Below are 20,957 nucleotides of genomic sequence, written 5' to 3'. Positions count from 1 at the left end.
TACCATCTGGTGAGCAAGCTGTATGAGACAGGTGAAATACCCTCAGACTTCAAGAAGAATATAATAATTCCAATCCCAAAGAGGGCAGTTTTTGACAGGTGCGATAATTACATTATCAGTTTAATAAATCATGGCTGCAAAATACTAACACGAATTCTTTATACATGAATGGAAAAACAGGTAGAAGCCAACCTCGGGGAAGGTGTGTTTGGAGTCCATGGAGATGTTGGAACACATGAGGCAATACTGACCATACAAGTTATCTTAGATTAAGGAAAGGCAAAAATATGGATGCTCAGGTTTGCAGATGACATAGTCCTTGTGGCTGAAAAGAAGACAGAATTTTTAAAAAAAATTAAGAATAAATTGTGGACTTAGTAAACATTTAAATTAGGAAATAAACAAGATGAAAGGAAACAAATTTGACTTTTTTATTAAGTGGGAGAGAGAGCTTTATCAACAGGGTTTAGTTTACTGGCACTAAGTAATGACATGGACTGAAGAAGCAGTTTTTAAACTGGTGTCTGGAGTACAGTGAAATGTAAGTGATGGTTAAACTGTAGGAACAGTAGCTGGACACATAATGGCACTAAATGAAGAAGTATTAAAAAGAATATAGAACAAAAGAAATAGATGGAGAAATGCTACCTAAAAAAAGGGGTTATGTTTATGAAATAAGTACTACATTTTTGTAAAATACCTTCCTTTAGTTCCATGGTTTCTTCAATTGTGTTGTAACTTGTATATCAATTAACGGTCCTTGGTTGGTTTAGAACCTTTGATAATTTACTCTTATAAAAACTTATCTGTGAATAGTTAACTTGGCACTTACAAGAGCTGGAGAAGAGAAAATGTGTATGGACAGACTAATATTGATTATTATTGCTAATTATAGAGGACAAGACACATGCATAGAGGCAAATTTTGGTTCAGGATGGCAACAGTGTGATTATAATATGCAGTTTCTGTAAATTTTTCCAGGTTAATCTATGAACAGCTTCACTGGGCTGTGAATGAGTATTGTTTTTTGAGCTTATTCCAACTAAGTGGAAATTTATTTTCACTAATGACTGTTGTTTCCTGCAAAACATTAATTTCATGCAATTTCTAGCTCTGCCTTTAATTGCCTTTATAATTCATTCCTTTGAAATGTGTGTGTGATTTGCGGCGGGGGGGTGGGGGTGGGGGGGCGATCATGCATATAATCTTTGTTATCCAATTTATATTTATCTCTATTTTCTATAACGGATGTAGATGATTATATAATGTTTTATTCCTCTTTATAGATACCACAATTACTTACTTCCAATTTTATGATGTCAGTCGTAAAATCTTTCAGTGGGAAGAAAACAGAGAATCTGTTGTTGGAGAAAATGCAGCATTTCCTGGATATAATGATAAAATTACTTGAAGGTGCCTCTGATAAGTGTCGTATTGCAGTTATTAAGAAAATACTGTTTTATCCTGGTGATCTATTTTTTGAAAAGCATTCAGGTATGGTACTATAATATCATAGTTATTATTTGACTTGTATTTATGTAATTTAATTCTGCTTAATTTTTTATGTGGAATAACTATTTCATCATTTATAGACAACATGTTCTAAAATATTTATTTTCATATATTAGAGATTGTGTGATAAATGTGATGAAACGAAAAGGAAACATGAATTTGAAGAACGATGAGTAATGTGTGCTTGCTTTTTGATGTGAATGTTGTCACATCATGCTGAACTATTTCATTATTTAAATTTGAAAATATCCAAGATGAAATCCAGATGTTAACGCTTTTATATACTGAAAGATCTGATAAATTAAAATTGCTAATAATGTGTTGTTCACAATTGTAGCACCCAAGTGTGTTTTGTCAATACGTTTGTTCAATGTTTAAAGATTATTTGAATCAGATGATTGATGCAAGTCACTACTGACTTTCTTACTGAAGTATTGTGTTTTCAAAAACATTTTTGTCCTTTGCGTGGTGATATGTTCTTCAGCTCCTCATTTATCATTAGAATACATTAACTGGGTGACACCATTGGTTTCAGAAGTCATACATTTGTTTAAAAAAATTGACAATTGTAATTCCGGAACGAAGGTAGTCTTTGTGTGTGTTATACACATATGATGCAATCTTCAGTTCTCTAATACATATTTTAGTTGTAATATTCATGACCATTCTTATGAGGATGCCCTCAGGGGGCTCAGCATTTAGTTGCTGGGTACGGGCTTGGCGACCCCGAGGTCCCTGAGCTGGGGACTGGGAAGTGCCACCAGTCCTCAATACTGTAAGCTCTGAGCGTGCTTCAACGACCACTGTAAGGTGCGACAGTGGAACGTTGTATGGTACAGAGCCTGGGGATCTTGGCTTAATTCTATTTCTAAAAAAAAAAAAGGAACCTGCCCCCCTGGTTGTATTAGGCTTACCCAGGCAAGCGGGGCTCTGTCTGGGTGGACATTCCTTTCCCTAGCTGCTCGTGGGACCATCATGAAAAGAAATATGAATAGTGCGCAAGCATGAGTCCCTAAGAAAGGAAAGTTCAATGCTTTACAGTATGACCCCCCATTGGTCCCTTCTCTGCCCACACTAGGGGAGGAACGGCGGTGTAAATTACCTGGTGAGACATATTCTCCTCGATTTTTGGTTTGCAGCCGAACAGATGGGGACTCATTTCTGACCACAAAGCCTCAGTTTTTTGTGGAAAATTTAGAGGACAAGCTTGGAGAATTTGAGGGCATGTCTAAAATGAGGTCTGGAGCAGTCCTCACACAGACGGCATCCCCAGCACAGTCATGGGCATTGCTTGCTTGTGACAAGCTCGGTGATGTTGCAGTCTCCATTATGCCTCATAAGAGCCTAAATATGGTTCAGGGAATTATTTTTCATCGTGACCTGTTGTTGCAGTCTGACGACGAGCTCCGTGCAAATCTGGAATGCCGCGATGTCCACTTTGTACGACGTGTCTTCAGAGGACCTAAAGATAGTAGGGTCTCCACCGGCGCCTTCATCTTGGCTTTCGAGGGTGACACCCTGCACGAGTAGGACAAGGTGATGATACATCGATGTGATGTTAAGCCTTACGTCCCTCCTCCCATGCGCTTCTTTAAGTGCTGGAGGTTTGGGCATATGTCATCGAGATGTGACGCCAACCCTACCTGTCGGGATTGTGGACGTGCCTCCCACCCCTACGTCCCATGTTCGCCACCCCCTGTTCGTGTCAACTGCGGACAGAAACATTCACCTAGCTCATCAGACTGCACGGTTTATCAAAAAGAACGGAAGATTATGGAGCATAAGACCTTGGACAGGCTTACTTTCACAGAAGCTAAATGCAAGTACCGTCGACTTCACACTGTGCACATTTCATTGCCGTATGCTGCAGTAGCTTCGACGTCACCATCCCTGGCGACGAGCCCCCAAGCTCAACTACTTTTTGTGGGCCTTCCAGCCCGGCCGTCTATTCCTGCCCTCTGGTAGTTGGGGGAACACTCTCTTCTGTTGCTCCCCTGCTGTCAACATTGGGAGTAACAACCCCTCCTTCTTTGGGGACTTCAGTCCCCACCTCTTCACCGGAGAAGTGCCCGCCTCCTCCGGCTCCCCTTGTGCGGAAGGGATCGCTTGGTGCCCTCCCTTCCACGGTTACTGCCCCTCCGGATGTCAGCCAGTAGCTGAAAAAGCCACCACCTGAGCACCGTAGGGCTTCCAGGTCTTCCTCGGGCCATGAGACTGGGTCGGAAAAGCCCACCCAGCCTGATAAACCGAAGGACAAACGGGACCCTACCAAAAAGAAGAAAAAGCTAAAGGAGAAGGACATAGAGACGGAAAAGGAACTCACCTCTGCACCTGAAGATGATGTGGAGCATCTAGCATCCGCTGAGGAGTTAGATTTTGCTCGACCCGTAGCTCCTATGGAAGTTGATCAGGCTATTTCGCAATCGGTGGCGGCGAGCACTTCTAAATCGTGACTTATCCCCTCCCAGGTTCTTTCATGTCTTCACAGTCTGATACCATTATCCTTCAATGGAATTGCCGTGGTTTTTTCCACCACCTTGTTGAGTTGAAACAGCTTTTGTGCCGCTTCCCTGCCACTTGTCTGGCCCTACAGGAAACCTGGTTTCATGTTCGGTGGACCCCCTTCCCTCTGTGGCTACTGGGGTTACTATAAGAACCGTGTAGAATATGACAGGGTGTCTGGTGGTGTCTTGGCCATTGACCTCTCTCTTAGTAGCCCAGGTCTTCTTCCATACCTCAGTTGGAGGGCCCACAACGATCTCTGTGGTAGCGACCACTTTCCTATCCTGGTTTCTCTTCTTCAATCCCAACCCCCTGACCAGCTGCCACGATGGTCTCTTCGTGGAGCTGATTGGGCAGCCTACACCTCAGCTACTATGGCCATTGCTCCGCTTCCTGGTGACATTGATTTGGCAGTGGACGAGGTCACTATGGCCATTGTTTCTGCTGCCGAGGCCACTGCCCCTGTTCTTCAAGTACCCTAAGGCGTAAGTCAGTCCCTTGGTGGACACCAGAGATTACAGAAGCTATCCGGGACCGCCAGCGAGCCCTGCAACGACACCGGCGCCATCCTTCCCTAGTGAATCTGGTTGCCTTTAAATGGCTGCACGCCCGGGATTGGCGGTTAATCCGGCGGAGCAAGCAGGCCTGCTGGGAATGATATGTTGCCACCATAGGTTCTCGCACCTCCCCATGTCAGGTGTGGTCACGGGTTTGGTGCATTTTTGGCTTTCGCCCTCATGCGTCTGTCCCTTGCCTTTCTCTTCGGGGTACACTTTGTACTGATCCAATCGCCATCGCCTAACATCTGGCAGAGTACTTTGCTCGTAGTTCCGCGACAGCAGGCTACAGCGCAGAATTCCGCGCCATTAAAGAGCAGGCTGAGCGTATGCAGTTGTCATTTCACACGCACCTTTGGGAACAATACAATGCTCCGTTTAGTGAATCGGAGTTCCAGAGTGCCCTTACAGCTTGCCCCGATACCTCTCCAGGTCCAGACCGAATTCACAACCAGTTTCTTCGCCATCTTTCGGCTCACTGTCAGGGTGAATTACTCGCCCTGTTTAATCCCATCTGGACGGAGGGCGTTTTCCCAACTCGTTGGCAGGATAGCGTTACCATCCTGGTGCTGAAACCTGGTGCAGATCTGTTGGTGGTTGATAGCTATCGCCCTATCAGCCCTTCCGGTCCTCTTCTTCTACCCCTCCTTGGTCCCTCCCTCGCTTGCGGCTTTGCGTGGATTTGTCCTGCGACTCCAAGTCCTCCGTTCCACCGGCCAGTCTTCGTCAACAATTCCTGGCTCTTCTTGCCTCGTTTTGCGATGCAGGTGTAGTCTACACCGATGGTTCTGTGTTTGATGGACGCACTGGATTTGCTTTCATCCATGGTGACTACGTTGAGCAGCATTCGCTGCCTTGTGGGAGCAGTGTTTTCACTGTGGAGCTGGTTGCTCTTTATTGTGCACTTGCTCACCTTTCCTCCTGCCCTGGGGAGTCATTTGTCACATGCAGTGACTCCCTGAGTGGATTGCAAGAACTCAACCAGTGTTTTTCTCGTTACCCTTTGGTGCGCGGTATTCAAGATGCTGTTTTTGCTCTCGCCGAGTGTGGTCGTTCAGCGATGTTTGTGTGGACCCCTGGCCACATTGGCATTCCAGGAAACGAACGTGTTGATCGGTTGGCCAAGCAGGCCACCACTTCGCCACCCCTGGAGCTTGGTCTCATGGAAAGAGACCTCCAGTCAGCCATACATTGCAAGGTCCACGATGTCTGGAGCTCTGAATGGTCTGTCTTGAATGTGCCAAATAAGCTCTGCATGGTAAATTCGTCCACGGCCGTATGGAACTCATCCTTGAGGAGCACGCGTAGGGACTCAGTTGTTCTCTGCCGTCTCCGAATTGGACATACGCGGTTGACCCACAGCTATCTCCTTCACCGTGAGAACCCGCCCAAGTGTCGCTGTGAAGCAGGGCTGACAGTGGTCCATCTTCTGATGGACTGCCCCCTTTTAACCCCTTGCGGCAGTTCTTTAATTTACCAGCTGCAATTCCTTTAATTCTACGTTTTATCGGTGCAGCTGGGTTTTATAACTCACTCTAGTGTGGGCGCTCTCACATGATTTCTGAGGCTACACCCACTCCAGTGACTTTTAATTGTGACATGGGTACCAAAATAGTGTCTTTTGTGGTAACAAGTTGTGTTGGTACCTCAATCAACGCTTTCCAGCTGGAGGTTCTTCATTTGTAGTTGAGTGGTTGACCTTTTACCTGATCCATCAACCACTGTAGTCTGCTTTACTCTAGCCCACTATTTGCTCTTTTCCTTTTAAGTGTCCTCTATTTTGTGTTATTGCAGTGTTCATTTTAGCTCTGTACCCCTTGGTGTTCCCTCCCTCTGGGTGCAGAGGTTATGCTTTTACTGTATAGGCCTTTTACAAGTATATCTGTTTGGAACAGGGGACTGATGACGATGTTTGGCCCCCATCAAACCCCAAAACCAACCATCCTTATGAGGACAAGGAATCGTATTTTTGATGAAAGTAGCGAATTTTTTTGTATTATCTTAAAATATTTTACAGGGCATCCTCTTTAAAATTATGTATTGCGTGTTCTTATACTCCAGTTCTAACCATGTTAACTTACCAGTTTCCCAAAATGGTGTGCTCAGTTTTTCTCCCTGTCATGGCCAACTGGAGGTCTGTCAGTCCTACCTTGTGATTTCAAGACCACTGATTTCTGGTGATTATTTTGTGTTACGTGACATATTCGCAGCTTTGCTGTTTGCCAGCTTGGAAAAGATGCTCTCTTGTTTTCCGCTTGTATATTTGACTTCAGTATCTGTACGTTTCAAATTAATAAATCAGGGACATTGTTTTCTCAAGCACTCCCTTATTTTACCCCTTGGCACACTGTTGTATGCTTTTCCAAGTCTGGGAATACTGTTATCAAATCCTTTCCTTTTTCCCAGTACTTCACTTAGTTACAGAGGGGGAAAAAATGATGTCTACCGTTCCCACATTACCCCTGTTCCTCGAATTGATGTTTTAGGGCAGGGGTTATTAAGTAATTTTAGATGGCATCATGATACTTTTGAAAATTTTTGTTGACGTCCAGAGGAAAAAACCTCACATTTCTTGCTAATTTTTTATTTTAATTTCCAATCGCAAAAAATATGAAATACCATAGATAGGCATATTGGTATTCAAAAATCTAGCAAAAGCTCATATTCCTTACCAATTTTCAATTTTAATTTTTGCTCACAAACTAATCTGAAATACAATAGTGTATTATAAAATCAATCAGAGAAATTACAATTGCGGTCTTGCGCCAGTTTCTTAAAGTTAGTTTCATGTGGGGAGCAGCTTATGCTAATACTATCTTCAAGGTGGGTGACCTTTAATCTTGAGCAACGTTTGTTCTTCAGAAAACTTCATTTTTGAAACTGAAATTTCACAGATATATGTGGAGCTAAACATAGTATCCAGGTATATGGATAACTTTTTGCAATTTTCATATATTTTTGGGACATGTTTACTCCAAAATTCTTCAGCAGATGCAGTTTTAAACATTTGCAAAGAAATGCCTTCCTACAAGTCTGTTATCTCCATTTGGAGTAAAGGCTTTCAAAGGCAGAACAACTTCGCAACCATGTCTGTCCATTCTGCCACTGGAAATACTTCAAAAGACGATCTTAAGAATCATAACAGCTTCTCTATCCCTGAAAAGTCTTGGAATCTTGCTACAAATTCCTTCTTAAGGTCTGACTTAAAATTTGAGAATACTGAAATGTCAATTTCAGAATTATTTTTATATTCAAAAATTGTTGGAAAGCAAAAAGAGTTTTGACTTGCAATGTCTTTTTCAAAGATATCCAGCTTTCGGTGGAAAGAAGATACACTTTGTATCACATCAGACATTAATTTCCCGTCTTCTAGTAGCTCGGTACTGCGTGCATTTAAAAGTTTCAGAATGTATATTATGTGCTGATACGATAGTAGTAGCACAGCGTTCTTATCCTTGATTCTCTTTACTAGTCCTTTTTCTTTGTCAATCGTCGCTGGGGCCCTGTCTGTTAAGAGATATCATTTTATCATAACTAATGTTTGATTTTGTCATGAAATCATTAACAGTCTTGAATAGATCTTCTCTGCGAGTGTTGCCTTTCAGTGGCAATATTGTTAGCAATTCTTCCCAAAATTCTTTACTTCCAATATCAAAAATGGACATTTGTTCTTCATCAACAATGTTGCATGGTTTGTCTAGTGCTATGGCGTAGCAAGACTCCTTCTGCAGAAGTTCGAGTAAACTATTTTTATTATCAGCAGTCAAAATTATAGTTCTTGTATTACTTCTTTTCGACGGTGGAAAACCTTCAATTGCGGCAACAATATGTTTTTCTCTTCAGAACGTGCCATGGCCACTTCCAGCACACATTCCTATTACTATATCAGAGTCTGAAAATTGCTTTGGTGTTTATTAAGCGATCGACACTAACACATTGCTGCTTTTGCAGATTTTTCTTTCTTGCTTATAGAGGGAACTAGGAAGGTGGTGCTTCTTTTTTTATTATTGTTGTTATTATTATGTATTTTTTTAAGAAGCTTGATATGTCTGGAATTTTTCTTGACAAGCTCTGCTACCCAGACAAAAATTTTTATTGAACTGCTGACAAGTTATTTTGTAGTGTTGCTTTAAGTTGGCACTTTTAACAAGAGTCACAGTTCTATATGAGGCAAATTGTAATAGATCTCGGCCTATAAGGCAGTGTAAAACAACACTGTTCAGTCAAAAACTTCCTATTTACATTATCAACTTTATGCTTCGTAGGATCCATTTTGGTGTGAAAGAAATGTTATAAATCTTTATAATAATGAAGCGCTCCCTATGAGATTCGACGACTACTAACAAAGTGACGGTAAAAGTTGTGTACTTTACTTAGATTCATTCTTTATAAGAATGGCATTTAGATTCATTCTTTATAAGAATGACAGTGCTTGGCACACAGCAGGTGCCAACGCACCGCAAAAGGGCCATACCATATAGGAGCAGCATTGCAAAGGAGGCACTTCGTTGTCAAATATCCCCGCCACCAAGAGAGGTAGCCCAGTAAGTAGCTTTAAGCTGTTGTTCCAACAAAGAGGACAAAAATGGTGTTTAAATAAATATTCCTTCTCCAATTTAGTAAAGCTTTCAGAGGTTTCCGGAGTCTGAAATCAATTTATGAAATTTCCTTGTTCATTAAATAAAATTCTTGTCTTCATTCATATGTACAGAGCTTTTATGTGGATTGCCATAACATGCTGTGCCGGCCAGCCAGCTTGCTCCCTTCCTCCCTGCTCTTCAGTGCACTCTCCTGCACTGCACTGCTTAGGAACTAGTATTTAATCTATCTATAACTAATCATTAAGAATTCTAATTATTCAGCATTTAATTGTATCCTACTAGAAAAGATTATAAGGGTGGCGCTCAAACAAATTGTTATCCACAGAAAAATACACTTTTTAAAATAATTTGATTATGTAATTTATACTTTCAGATATTTTTGGCACCCCAGTATTTGACCGTCTTCGGTCCAGACCTAGACCGCAGTCCGCCAGTCGGCAACCATTGTTCTAGCGTTTTTTCCAGTCTCTGTTCCATTGCTATTTTTCTTACCTTAAGGCAGTTTGATTCCTCGGTAGTTGGTGCACTTCTTTCTACTTCCTTTCTTAAACAGTGGTACTATAATTCTCTTTTTGCAGTCATTTGACACTTCGTTCTCTTTCTGAATCAACCCCAACATCTGATGGAACCACTGTATACCTTGGATTCCAGCTTCCTTTATCATATCTGCTGTCAGCCTCATCTACTCCTGCCGCCTTTCCAACTTTCAACTGTTTCAGGGCCTTTTCAGTTTCTGCCAAGAACTTGGATGCTGTTCTTCCTCTACTGCGATGACTTCGGTGTCACTTTCTTGTTCGTTTCCCCCATTCAGCAAGATTTCAAACCAATTCTTCATCACTTCTCTGATGTCTTCCACATCCCTAATACTCCCATCATCTGTTTCACTCACTTTTATATCTTCTCTGTCAGATCTGTTACTTGTCAACACCCTATATAACTGTTTTTGGTTCCCCTTGCTGTCGTCCTCTAGTTTCTGGTTGAATATTTCCCAACTCTCCTCCTTTTATTCTTTCAGTACTCTCTTTGCTTGGCATATCTTCTGGTGATATTCCTGCTCCAGTGTTGTCACCCTGTGCTCATCTTTTGGCATCAGCCAGTTGTTCTCATCTCTCTTTTTTCAGCCTCTCTCTCTCTTCTTCTTCTTCTTCTCCTTTTTTTTTAAAAAAAGCGTTCGTTGTGCCGTATATTTGCACAGCCCTACTGGCTATTAATGTTCTAAATAGGTTCCAATCTTTGTCCACACTACCAGTCTATTTCTGGCAATTTTTGTGCGACTAACTGGTGGAAACGTTCTTATTTTTCTTCTTTACTTGTCTATTCAGCTTCCATTCCTTAATTTTAGGCATTCTTTTGTACAGCAGTCCCTCTTTTAATCTTATAATTTAGATCAGCTACTAGTAAGCTGTGTTCACTATCCAAACATTCACTTGATGTAACTTTGGTGTCCCTCGCTTTTTCTCCAATTAATTTGTGTGTTAAGATGTAGATAACTGTCTTAGATTTACCAACCATGCCATATCCAGTAATCTTATGGCTATCTTGTTTTTTGACGAATATATTCTTTCCTAAGAGTGAATTCCTTGTGCACAGATTTAGATTTTCTTTACCCTCAACATTTCTTTTTCCACATCCAAAACGTCCACTTCCTTGGATCCATTTCTGTCAATGCCGATCTGAGCATTCAAATACTCTCTTACTTTGTCCTCACCCGAGCTTGCGCTCCGTCTCTAATGACCTCGTTGTCGACGGGACGTTAAACACTAATCTCCTCCTCCTCCTTTTCCTACATTCACTCTGGCTTTAATTATCCTTTCACTTATAAAACTTACATTTGTAATAGGATCAGTGGCTTTGTGAAACACAAGACCCACTCCATTCCTTGCCGCTTTATTGTCGCCATATCAGTATAATTTGTACCTGTATCTTAGCAGTTGTAAGTTCTTTCCATTTGATTTGGTCTCACCCATTTCCATGATGTGAATCTTTCTCCTCTCCCTTATGTCTGCAATCTCTTCACTGTTTGCTGTTACATTACATTTAATATTCCCACTCTGAACTTGTTTTTATCTTGTTGTTGAGTTCCAGTTTTTCGTCCTTTTGTCAGTGGTTCTTGCAATAACATATTTTACTCTTCTGCTGGCCTACTAAGCCTAATGCATCTGACATTTATCTGTAAGGGTTTACCCCCTCAGCCTTTGAAGATCTCTCTTTGTCACAAGGCAGTACTTCCTCTCTTCTTTAGCCTTCAGAAAGCAGAGGCTGCTTCCTCTGCTATCTGCACCCTACCAAAGGTTTTCTTCTCTGCTGAAGAGTTGTTTAATTTCCTTCAAACCTCCAGTTACGTCCACTAGCCCCCCTATTAGGCACCTGGCATGCATCCGGTTGGGGAATAGGTGACAAAGGAATGTTACTTAAAATACAAAGCCTAACAGTATATTCCAAATCAAAACTTTCAGTAATTTCACAGACAGGATGGAGATGGCATAGAACTCTCAGTGGAGTGATGACCAGTATAGCGTTGTTGTTTCAGACCAGTTTTCAGCTGAAGGCTGTGTTTTCGTATTATTCCACATGTGTACTTTTCAACTACAATATGAATGTGTTTAATGCTGGTGTGTGCAATTTCACATTATTTTTAAGGGTGTGTGTTGTTTCAGGTACTAAGACTGTACAGTTGATTTCAAAACAATTAAATACTGAAGGGGTAAAGAAACTTGCCAAAATGTATCGCCACATTTTGAATGGATCATCAAGCCGGAAAACTGGACCAAATGAAGCTGATCAACAATCGTGGACGGGTTGGGAACGTCTTTATGCTGCACAGCTAATGACCAGGTAGGAGAATATTGGTTAATAGTCTATCTTGTACATTATATGCATTTGACCAGTCATGGTTTCTTGTGGAGATCAGCAACATTGACAGTTCTCGTGCTGTTTTATGAAACAGATTGTTAGAAACTGAGAGAACATGGCACAAAAAATTCTTAAAATAAATTTGAAGTTACTCAGAGGCTCACTGATGAAGAAAAAACATAAAATACTATTAAAACTAGAAACATGATCACTCCAAAAACACGTGATTGTCATTTTCAATTTGTCAGAGATGTTTATCATAAAGAATACTCCATTAAATTGTAAGAAAACTTCAGCTTGGTGTTACTTCAGAGCCTGGGTGTAAGTATCCTTTCTTCTATCCCAGCAGTATGAGAGGAAAACCGCTATGGAACTTCAAATTTGTGGAGGAAAATTACTGATACATTTGAACCTTCATCAGTTTGTAAGGTGTATGATGGGAACTTAACAAATATACTTGTTGTACTTGTGGTATCTAAACAATTTCAGTGTGGAATAAGTAAATCATAAATACACAGTCCCCCCCCCCCCCCCCCCATGATCCATGGACCTTGCCGTTGGTGGGGAGGCTTGCATGTCTCAGCGATACAGATAGCCGTACTGTAGGTGCAACCACAACAGAGGGGTATCTGTTGAGAGGCCAGACAAACGTGTGGTTCCTGAAGAGGGGCAGCAGCCTTTTCAGTAGTTGCAGGGGCAACAGTCTGGATGATTGACTGATCTGGCCTTGTAACACTAACCAAAACGGTCTTGCTGTGCTGGTACTGCGAACGACTGAAAGCAAGGGGAAACTACAGCCGTAATTTTTCCCGAGGGCATGCATCTTTATAGTACGGTTAAATGATGATGGTGTCCTCTTGGGTAAAATATTCCGGAGGTAAAATAGTCCCCCATTCGGATCTCCAGGTGGGGACTACTCAGGAGGATGTCATTATCAGGAGAAAGAAAACTGGCATTCTACGGATCGGAGTGTGGGATGTCAGGTCTCTTAATCGGGCAGGCAGGTAGGTTAGAAAATTTAAAAAGGGAAATGGATAGGTTAAAGTTAGATATAGTGGGAATTAGTGAAGTTCGGTGGCAGGAGGAGCAAGACTTCTGGTCAGGTGAATACAGGGTTATAAATACAAAATCAAATAGGGGTAATGCAGGCGTAGGTTTAATAATGAATAGGAAAATAGGAATGCGGGTAAGCTACTACAAACAGCTTAGTGAACGCATTATTGTGGCCAAGATAGATACAAAGCCCACGCCTACGACAGTAGTACAAGTTTATATGCCGACTAGCTCTGCAGATGATGAAGAAATTGATGAAATGTATGACGAGATAAAAGAAATTATTCAGGTAGTGAAGGGAGACGAAAATTTAATAGTCATGGGTGACTGGAATTCGTCAGTAGGAAAAGGGAGAGAAGGAAACGTAGTAGGTGAATATTGATTGGGGCTAAGAAGTGAAAAGGGAAGCCGCCTGGTAGAATTTTGCACAGAGCATAACTTAATCATAGCTAACACTTCGTTCAAGAATCATGAAAGAAGTTTGTATACATGGAAGAAGCCTGGAGATACTGACAGGTTTCAGATAGATTATATAATGGTAAGACGGAGATTTAGGAACCAGGTTTTAAATTGTATGACATTTCCAGGGGCAGATGTGGACTCCGACCACAATCTGTTGGTTATGAACTGTAGATAAAAACTGAAGAAACTACAAAAAGGTGGTAATTTAAGGAGATGGGACCTGGATAAACTGACTAAACCAGAGGTTGTACAGAGTTTCAGGGAGAGCATAAGGGAACAATTGACAAGAATGGGGGAAAGAAATACAGTAGAAGAAGAATGGGTAGCTTTGAGGGATGAAGTACTGAAGGCAGCAGAGGATCAAGTAGGTAAAAAGATGAGGGGTAGTAGAAATCCTTGGGTAACAGAGGAAATATTGATTTTAATTGATGAAAGGAGAAAATATAAAAATGCAGTAAATGAAGCAGGCAAAAAGGAATACAAACGTCTCAAAAATGAGATCGACAGAAAGTGCAGGGATGGCTAGAGGACAAATGTAAGGATGTTGAGGCTTATCTCACTAGGGGTAAGATAGATACTGCCTACAGGAAAATTAGAGAGACCTTTAGAGAAAAGAGAACCACTTGTATGAATATCAAGAGCTCAGATGGAAACCGAGTTCTAAGCAAAGAAGGGAAAGCAGAAAGGTGGAAGGAGTATATAGAGGGTCTATACAAGGGCGATGTACTTGAGGACAATATTATGGAAATGGAAGAGGATGTAGATGAAGATGAAATGGGAGATATGATACTGCATGAAGAGTTTGACAGAGCACTGAAAGACCTGGGTTGAAAACTGCATGAAGAGTTTGACAGAGCACTGAAAGACCTGGGTTGAAACAAGGCCCCGGGAGTAGACAACATTCCATTAGAACTACTGACAGCCTTGGGAGAGCCAGCCCTGACAAAACTCTACCATCTGGTGAGCAAGATGTATGAGACAGGTGAAATACCCTCAGACTTCAAGAAGAATATAATAATTCCAATCCCAAAGAAAGCAGGTGTTGACAGATGTGAAAATTACCGAACTATCAGTTTAATAAGTCTGGGCTGCAAAATACTAACGCGAATTCTTTACAGGCGAATGGAAAAACTGGTAGAAGCCGACCTCGTGGAAGATCAGTTTGGATTCCGTAGAAATCGGAACACGTGAGGCAATACTGACCCTACGACTTATCTTAGAAGAAAGATTAAGAAAAGGCAAACCTACGTTTCTAGCATTTGTAGACTTAGAAAAAGCTTTTGATAATGTTGACTGGAATACTCTTCCAAATTCTGAAGGTGGCAGGGGTAAAATACAGGAGCGAAAAGCCATTTACAATTTGTACAGAAACCAGATGGCAGTTATAAGAGTCGAGGGACATGTAAGGGAAGCAGTGGTTGGGAAGGGAGTGAGACAGGGTTGTAGCCTCTCTCCGATGTTATTCAATCTGTATATTGAGCAAGCAGTAAAGGAAACAAAAGTAAAATTTGGAGTAGGTATTAAAATCCATGGAGAAGAAATAAAAACTTTGAGGTTCGCCGATGACATTGTAATTCTACCAGAGACGGCAAAGGACTTGGAAGAGCAGCTGAATGGAATGGACAGTGTCTTGAGAGGAGGGTATAAGATGAACATCAACAAAAGCAAAATGAGGATAATGGAATGTAGTCGAATTAAGTCAGGTGATGCTGAGGGAATTAGATTAGGGAATGAGACACTTAAAGTAATTACGTAGTTTTGCTATTTGGGGAACAAAAAAACTGATGATGGTCGAAGTAGAGAGGATATAAAATGTAGACTGGCAATGGCTAGGAAAGCATTTCTCTAGAAGATAAATTTGTTAACATCAGGTATAGATTTAAGTGTCAGGAAGTCGTTTCTGAAAGTATTTGTATGGAGTGTACCCATGTATGAAAGTGAAATATGGACGATAAATAGTTTGGACAAGAAGAGAATAGAAGCTTTCGAGATGTGGTGCTACAGAAGAATGCTGAAGATTAGATGGGTAGATCACATAACTAATGAGGAAGTATTGAATAGGATTGGGGAGACGAGAAGTTTGTGGCACAACTTGACTAGAAGAAGGGATACTAGAAGAAGGGATCGGTTGGTACGGCATGTTCTGAGGCATCAAGGGATCACCAATTTGGTATTGGAGGACAGCGTGGAAGGTAAAAATCGTAGAGGGAGACCAAGAGATGAATACACCAAACAGATACAGAAGGGTGTAGGTTGCAGTAGCTACTGGGAGAAGAAGAAGCTTGCACAGGATAGAGTAACATGGAGAGCTGTATCAAACCAGTCTGAGGACTGAAGACCACAACAACAACAACAACAACAAATATACACAGTAAGCACCTATTAAACTACAATATGGGATTGAGTTTTAAAGGGAAAACTAATTTAACAGGTTTATTGTTGTGGCCATATATAAGATCAGAATCAATTGATACCGTGATAATATATATTGGAATTGCTACATGATTTTGTTTCATTGCACATTCATGTCCATATTGTTGGAATCACAACATAAGACTCTCATATTTATTATTGATTGATACAAATGTGTCCTCTTACTGCTACAGTTGGTTCCAGGCAATATTGTTATTGATTTTAAAACATTCGTGATATTTTACACATAGCTTTTTACAAATAAGCACGTACTTTCCTGTATTTGTTAACACTTCTAACTGAGCTGTTGAGATATTGAAGAAGCTATGATAATTTCTGAATGGAGCAATTAACAGTTTTTAAAACTACATGGAAAGAGTTTTTCATTGTTTGTGTAATTTAATGTGGATCGATTACATAAAACTGTTTGTAGGAGAGTTTGGTGCCTTACTGAGATTTATTTTAAGAAGTGCAAGGAAATGTAAATGGTTTACAAAGATAGCTGTAAAACTTCATTTGACAGGTTCTTGAACATTACTAGTCAGTCTTGAACCTGTAAGGATGGGATTAATAGTACAGAATGGAAATACTTAATCGGCATGATAGCATTGTGGAAATGGGCAACCAACTCGAGTGACATATGTTAGAAGAGAGGTGTTTTGCACCACAGAGATTCTTACTGTTCAGATTGATAGAGTACAATTTCCTAGATTTTGAGAAATGTAATACTCACAAATTGCTCGTTACTGTAAAATTGGAAAAATTAAATCTATACTGATACTTACTGATTTTCTACATCCCCACATATCATTTATGAATGGCACATAGAGGTGATTCAAATTATTTTGATACATAATGAGGCCTCCAACACACACCATTAAGAGGCTTGGAGGATCTAAGTGTTCTTATGAAGAAAATGTGTTGTGTATGCTTCAAGGGCACTCGCCTAGTCTTCTTAACTGATTTATTAACTTTTGTAACTATAGTTGCTATAATGACATCATGATTACTAATCCCCTTTCCAATACTGACGTTGTCAATTAGGTCTGGTCTGTTTGTAGCTACAAGATCTAAGATATTTCCGTTATATGTAGGCTGCTGAACTAGTTGTTAAAGATAGTTCCCAGGAAACGTGTTAGAAGTACTTTGCATGACTGTCTGTACCCCCTGCAGTGAATCCATATACAGGGTGAGTCACCTAACATTACTGCTGGATATATTTCGTAAACCACATCAAATACTGACGAATCGATTCCACAGACCGAGCGTGAGGAGAGGGGCTAGTGTAATTGGTTAATACAAACCATTAAAAAATGCACGGAAGTATGTTTTTTAACACAAACCTACGTTTTTTTTAATGGAACCCCGTTTGTTTTGTTAGCACAGATACGTAATCAGTGCCGTTTGTTGCATTATAAAATGTTAATTACATCCGGAGATATAGTAACCTAAAGTTTACGCGTGAGTACCACTCCTCCGCTGTTCGATCGTGTGTATCGGAGAGCACCGAATTACGTAGGGATCCAAAGGGAACGGTGATGGACCTTAGGTACAGAAGAGACTGGAACAGCACATTACGTCCACATGCTAACACCTTTTTATTGGTCTTTTTCACTGACGCACATGTACATTACCATGAGGGGTGAGGTACACGTACACACGTGGTTTCCGTTTTGAATTACGGAGTGGAATATAGTGTGTCCCGACATGTCAGGCCAATGGATGTTCAATGTGGTGGCCACCATTTGCTGCACACAATTGCAATCTCTGGCGTAATGAATATTGTACACGCCGCAGTACATCTGGTGTAACGTCGCCGCAGGCTGCCACAATACGTTGTTTCACATCCTCTGAAGTTGTAGGCACATCACGGTACACATTCTCCTTTAATGTACCCCACAGAAAGAAGTCCAGAGGTGTAAGATCAGGAGAACGGGCTGGCCAATTTATGCGTCCTCCATGTCCTATGAAACGCCCGTCGAACATCCTGTCAAGGGTCAAGGGTCAGCCTAGTGTTAATTGCGAAATGTGCAGGTGCACCATCATGCTATACCACATACATCGACGCGTTTCCAGTGGGACATTTTCGAGCAACGTTGGCAGATCATTCTGTAGAAATGCGATGTGTGTTGCAGCTGTTTGGGCCCCTGCAATGAAGTGAGGACCAATGAGGTGGTCGCCAATGATTCCGCACCATACATTTACAGTCCACGGTCGCTGTCGCTCTACCTGTCTGAGCCAACGAGGATTGTCCACGGACCAGTAATGCATGTTCCGTAGATTCACTGCCCCGTGGTTTGTGAAACCCGCTTCATCGGTAAACAGGTAGAACTGCAATGCATTCTGTTAATGCCCATTGACAGAATTGCACTCAATGATTAAAGTCATCACCATGTAATTGCTGATGTAGCGACACATGAAACGGGTGAAAGCGGTGACGATGCAGTATGCGCATGACACTACTTTGACTCAGTCCACCGGCTCTCGCAATGTCCCGTGTACTCGTGTGGGTTCATGGCAACAGCAGCTAACACACCAACTGCACCTGCTTCTCCTGTGACGGGCCTGTTACGGGCCCGTTTGCGTGCTACGACCATACCTGTTGCATGCAGTTGGCGGCAGATGTTTTGCAATGTGCGGCACGTTCGATGCTCTCTGTCCGGGTACCGTTCTGCATACACCCTGCAGGCTTCAACTGCATTTCGTCGACACTCGCCATAGATGAGTATCATCTCCGCCTTTTCAGAGTTCGAATGCACCTTGGTCACAGTTCCTACAACGCTACACTATCACAGACGTCTGGTAACACGGTGTACTGCAGTTGGTCTGCGTGTGGAGATGAGTGCAGAATAACAATAGCAGCAAGCGCTATATGCGGACACTGCGACAGCTAGACCAAACCACAACAGTGCACTACAGCCACACTCGTAAACACGGTCGTCATCGTAAACATGTCCCTGCAGATGCTGCTCGCCGACCGTGGCCCGTGTTTGTTACAACACGCAACTGAACGTCGGAGGTTTCAAGCGTCAACTTTAGGTTACAATATCTCCGGATGTAATTAACATTTTACAATGCAACAAACGGCACTGATTACGTGGTTCCATTTTAAAAAAACGTAGGCTTGTGTTAAAAACATACTTCAGTGCATTTTTGTATGGTTTGTATTAAACAATTACACTAGCCCCTCTCCTCACGTCCGGTCTGTGGAATCGGTTTGTCAGTATTTGATGTGGTTTACGAAATATATCCCGTGGTAACGTTAGGTGACTCACCCTGTATATTCCAGTCTGTCATCAGTAGGTTAGTCACCTCCAACTAGTTTTGCATGATCTGTTTATTTGTGTGTTACTGGCTGTAGATTTTCTTTGAATGACTCTAGAACTGTCACAGCAAAATCGGGTAGCTGGTTAAAACATCTAACAATCAACTTGATGTCACCTACACCTGTTACATGCGATGTGATAACTTCACTGTCACAGAATAATTTGCACACGAGCATGTTTCTGGAGCGTAGTAAATTCAAGAACTTTGTTAAGAGTACTTCTACAATTTTCTGATAAAATTTTAAGAGTTGAAGTATCTTTAACCTGAACGTGGTCTTACTTCCCTCACTTTATATTAACAAGGACTTCAGGACTGCAACTTTTGCCTCAAAAGTAAATCTAATAGTTGCAGCTATGTATCATTTCCCATTGGGAAACTGGGAAAAGTATTTTAAAAAATTGCAGTGTTTTTATACAAAGTAAGTGCATTGAATTTCCATCACATTTGTAATATTTTGATTTGGTGTTTTGTTTTTCAAAATGATACAAAATTAGTGTATGCTATAAAATGATATGGCAGACAGTGTTTTATGGCAACTGTACTTTATTTAAAACAAGAAAACATCCCAACTGAATATACAAGATTACGCTACAGGTAAGCGATGCGGAATCAATGTGTTTGATAGTTAAATTGTTTTTATTTATTTATTTTTAGATTTTGTATATCATTGTGACATCATAGAAAAAGAATCACATCAGTTCGTACCTTCTGATTTTCAAAACTCTCTCTCCTTATGTTTGGTTTTTTTAAGGATGCAAGGAATGCATTGGCAAATGAACATTGGTCAGCTATGTAGCTCTAGACTGTAAATAAGTTCACGTCATTTTTAGATACACTTGTACTGAGTTTTGAACCAGCCTTATTCTCTGTGGCAAATATACGGTTAAGGAGTGGAGGGCTGGATTTATTCGATTGATACAGTTGAGTGGAACTTCATTCAAATTTCATAAGAACAGCTCATCTTCTGCCTAGCAATGAAGGCATAATTACACCATGTGAAGTCAGCTGTAACAGACTCTTGCAACAAGGATCAGCAACATAGTCTGGAACTGCAAACCATATTGGTTGCAGGTCCTTAATTGGCAGCACCACAAAAGGCAGGCTAAAGTTGTCTACAAAAGCTGGTGTGATTTACAAACTCTCAATTATATAGCAATGATTCTCTCTTCAGCTCAAAACAACTCACTACTATAATTATGAACCTTCAGAATTCTGAACTGAGTGAAATATTTAAATCTTAATTTTTGGTCTCAAAAAGTTTGTTGCTTCAAACTGAACTCCATGTCTAAAAATGTTTTGATAATTTAAAAAAAAGGGAACTCTTTGGTTTGAAGGTGTAAATAACCAGATCTCCAAATGATTTTAATTACTTTAAATTTCTTAAGGCATGACAAGTAAACAGAGTTAATAATAGATCAGAACTTTGTACATCTGGTCAGCATTAGCCACAATGACACATACCAGGCACCATAACGTAACATACACATGTCAGCACAGATAAACAGAGAATCAATTATACCAGTCACTCAAGCAACACCCAGTGCCTAGCTATTACATTTACCAATATGGCCCACTAGTATACTTAGCCACATCATGAAAGCACTACATATAATAGATAGCTTGCCTTACATATAGTATTAGAACTAGAAAGCTCTAGGTTCATGGCAATAGTTTATAG

The 20,957-nt window shown here is 41.0% G+C and overlaps 1 protein-coding gene across 1 annotated transcript in view; it reads left to right on the top strand.

Moving 5' to 3' along the window:
* LOC124711977 (myb-binding protein 1A-like) overlaps window positions 1-20,957 on the top strand; it is a 104,262-nt gene that overhangs the window by 16,471 nt on the left and 66,834 nt on the right. Inside the window, exons 6-7 of the mRNA XM_047242259.1 lie at window positions 1,287-1,494; window positions 11,830-12,007. Coding sequence (XP_047098215.1) covers window positions 1,287-1,494; window positions 11,830-12,007 — 386 coding nt within the window. The remainder of the gene's footprint in view (window positions 1-1,286; window positions 1,495-11,829; window positions 12,008-20,957) is intronic.

The sequence above is a fragment of the Schistocerca piceifrons genome, chromosome 8, assembly GCF_021461385.2.
Source record: "Schistocerca piceifrons isolate TAMUIC-IGC-003096 chromosome 8, iqSchPice1.1, whole genome shotgun sequence".
In the NCBI taxonomy this organism is placed as follows: domain Eukaryota; kingdom Metazoa; phylum Arthropoda; class Insecta; order Orthoptera; family Acrididae; genus Schistocerca; species Schistocerca piceifrons.
The sequence above is the reverse complement of the archived record's forward strand: the minus strand, read 5'-3'. Positions and strand labels throughout refer to the sequence as shown.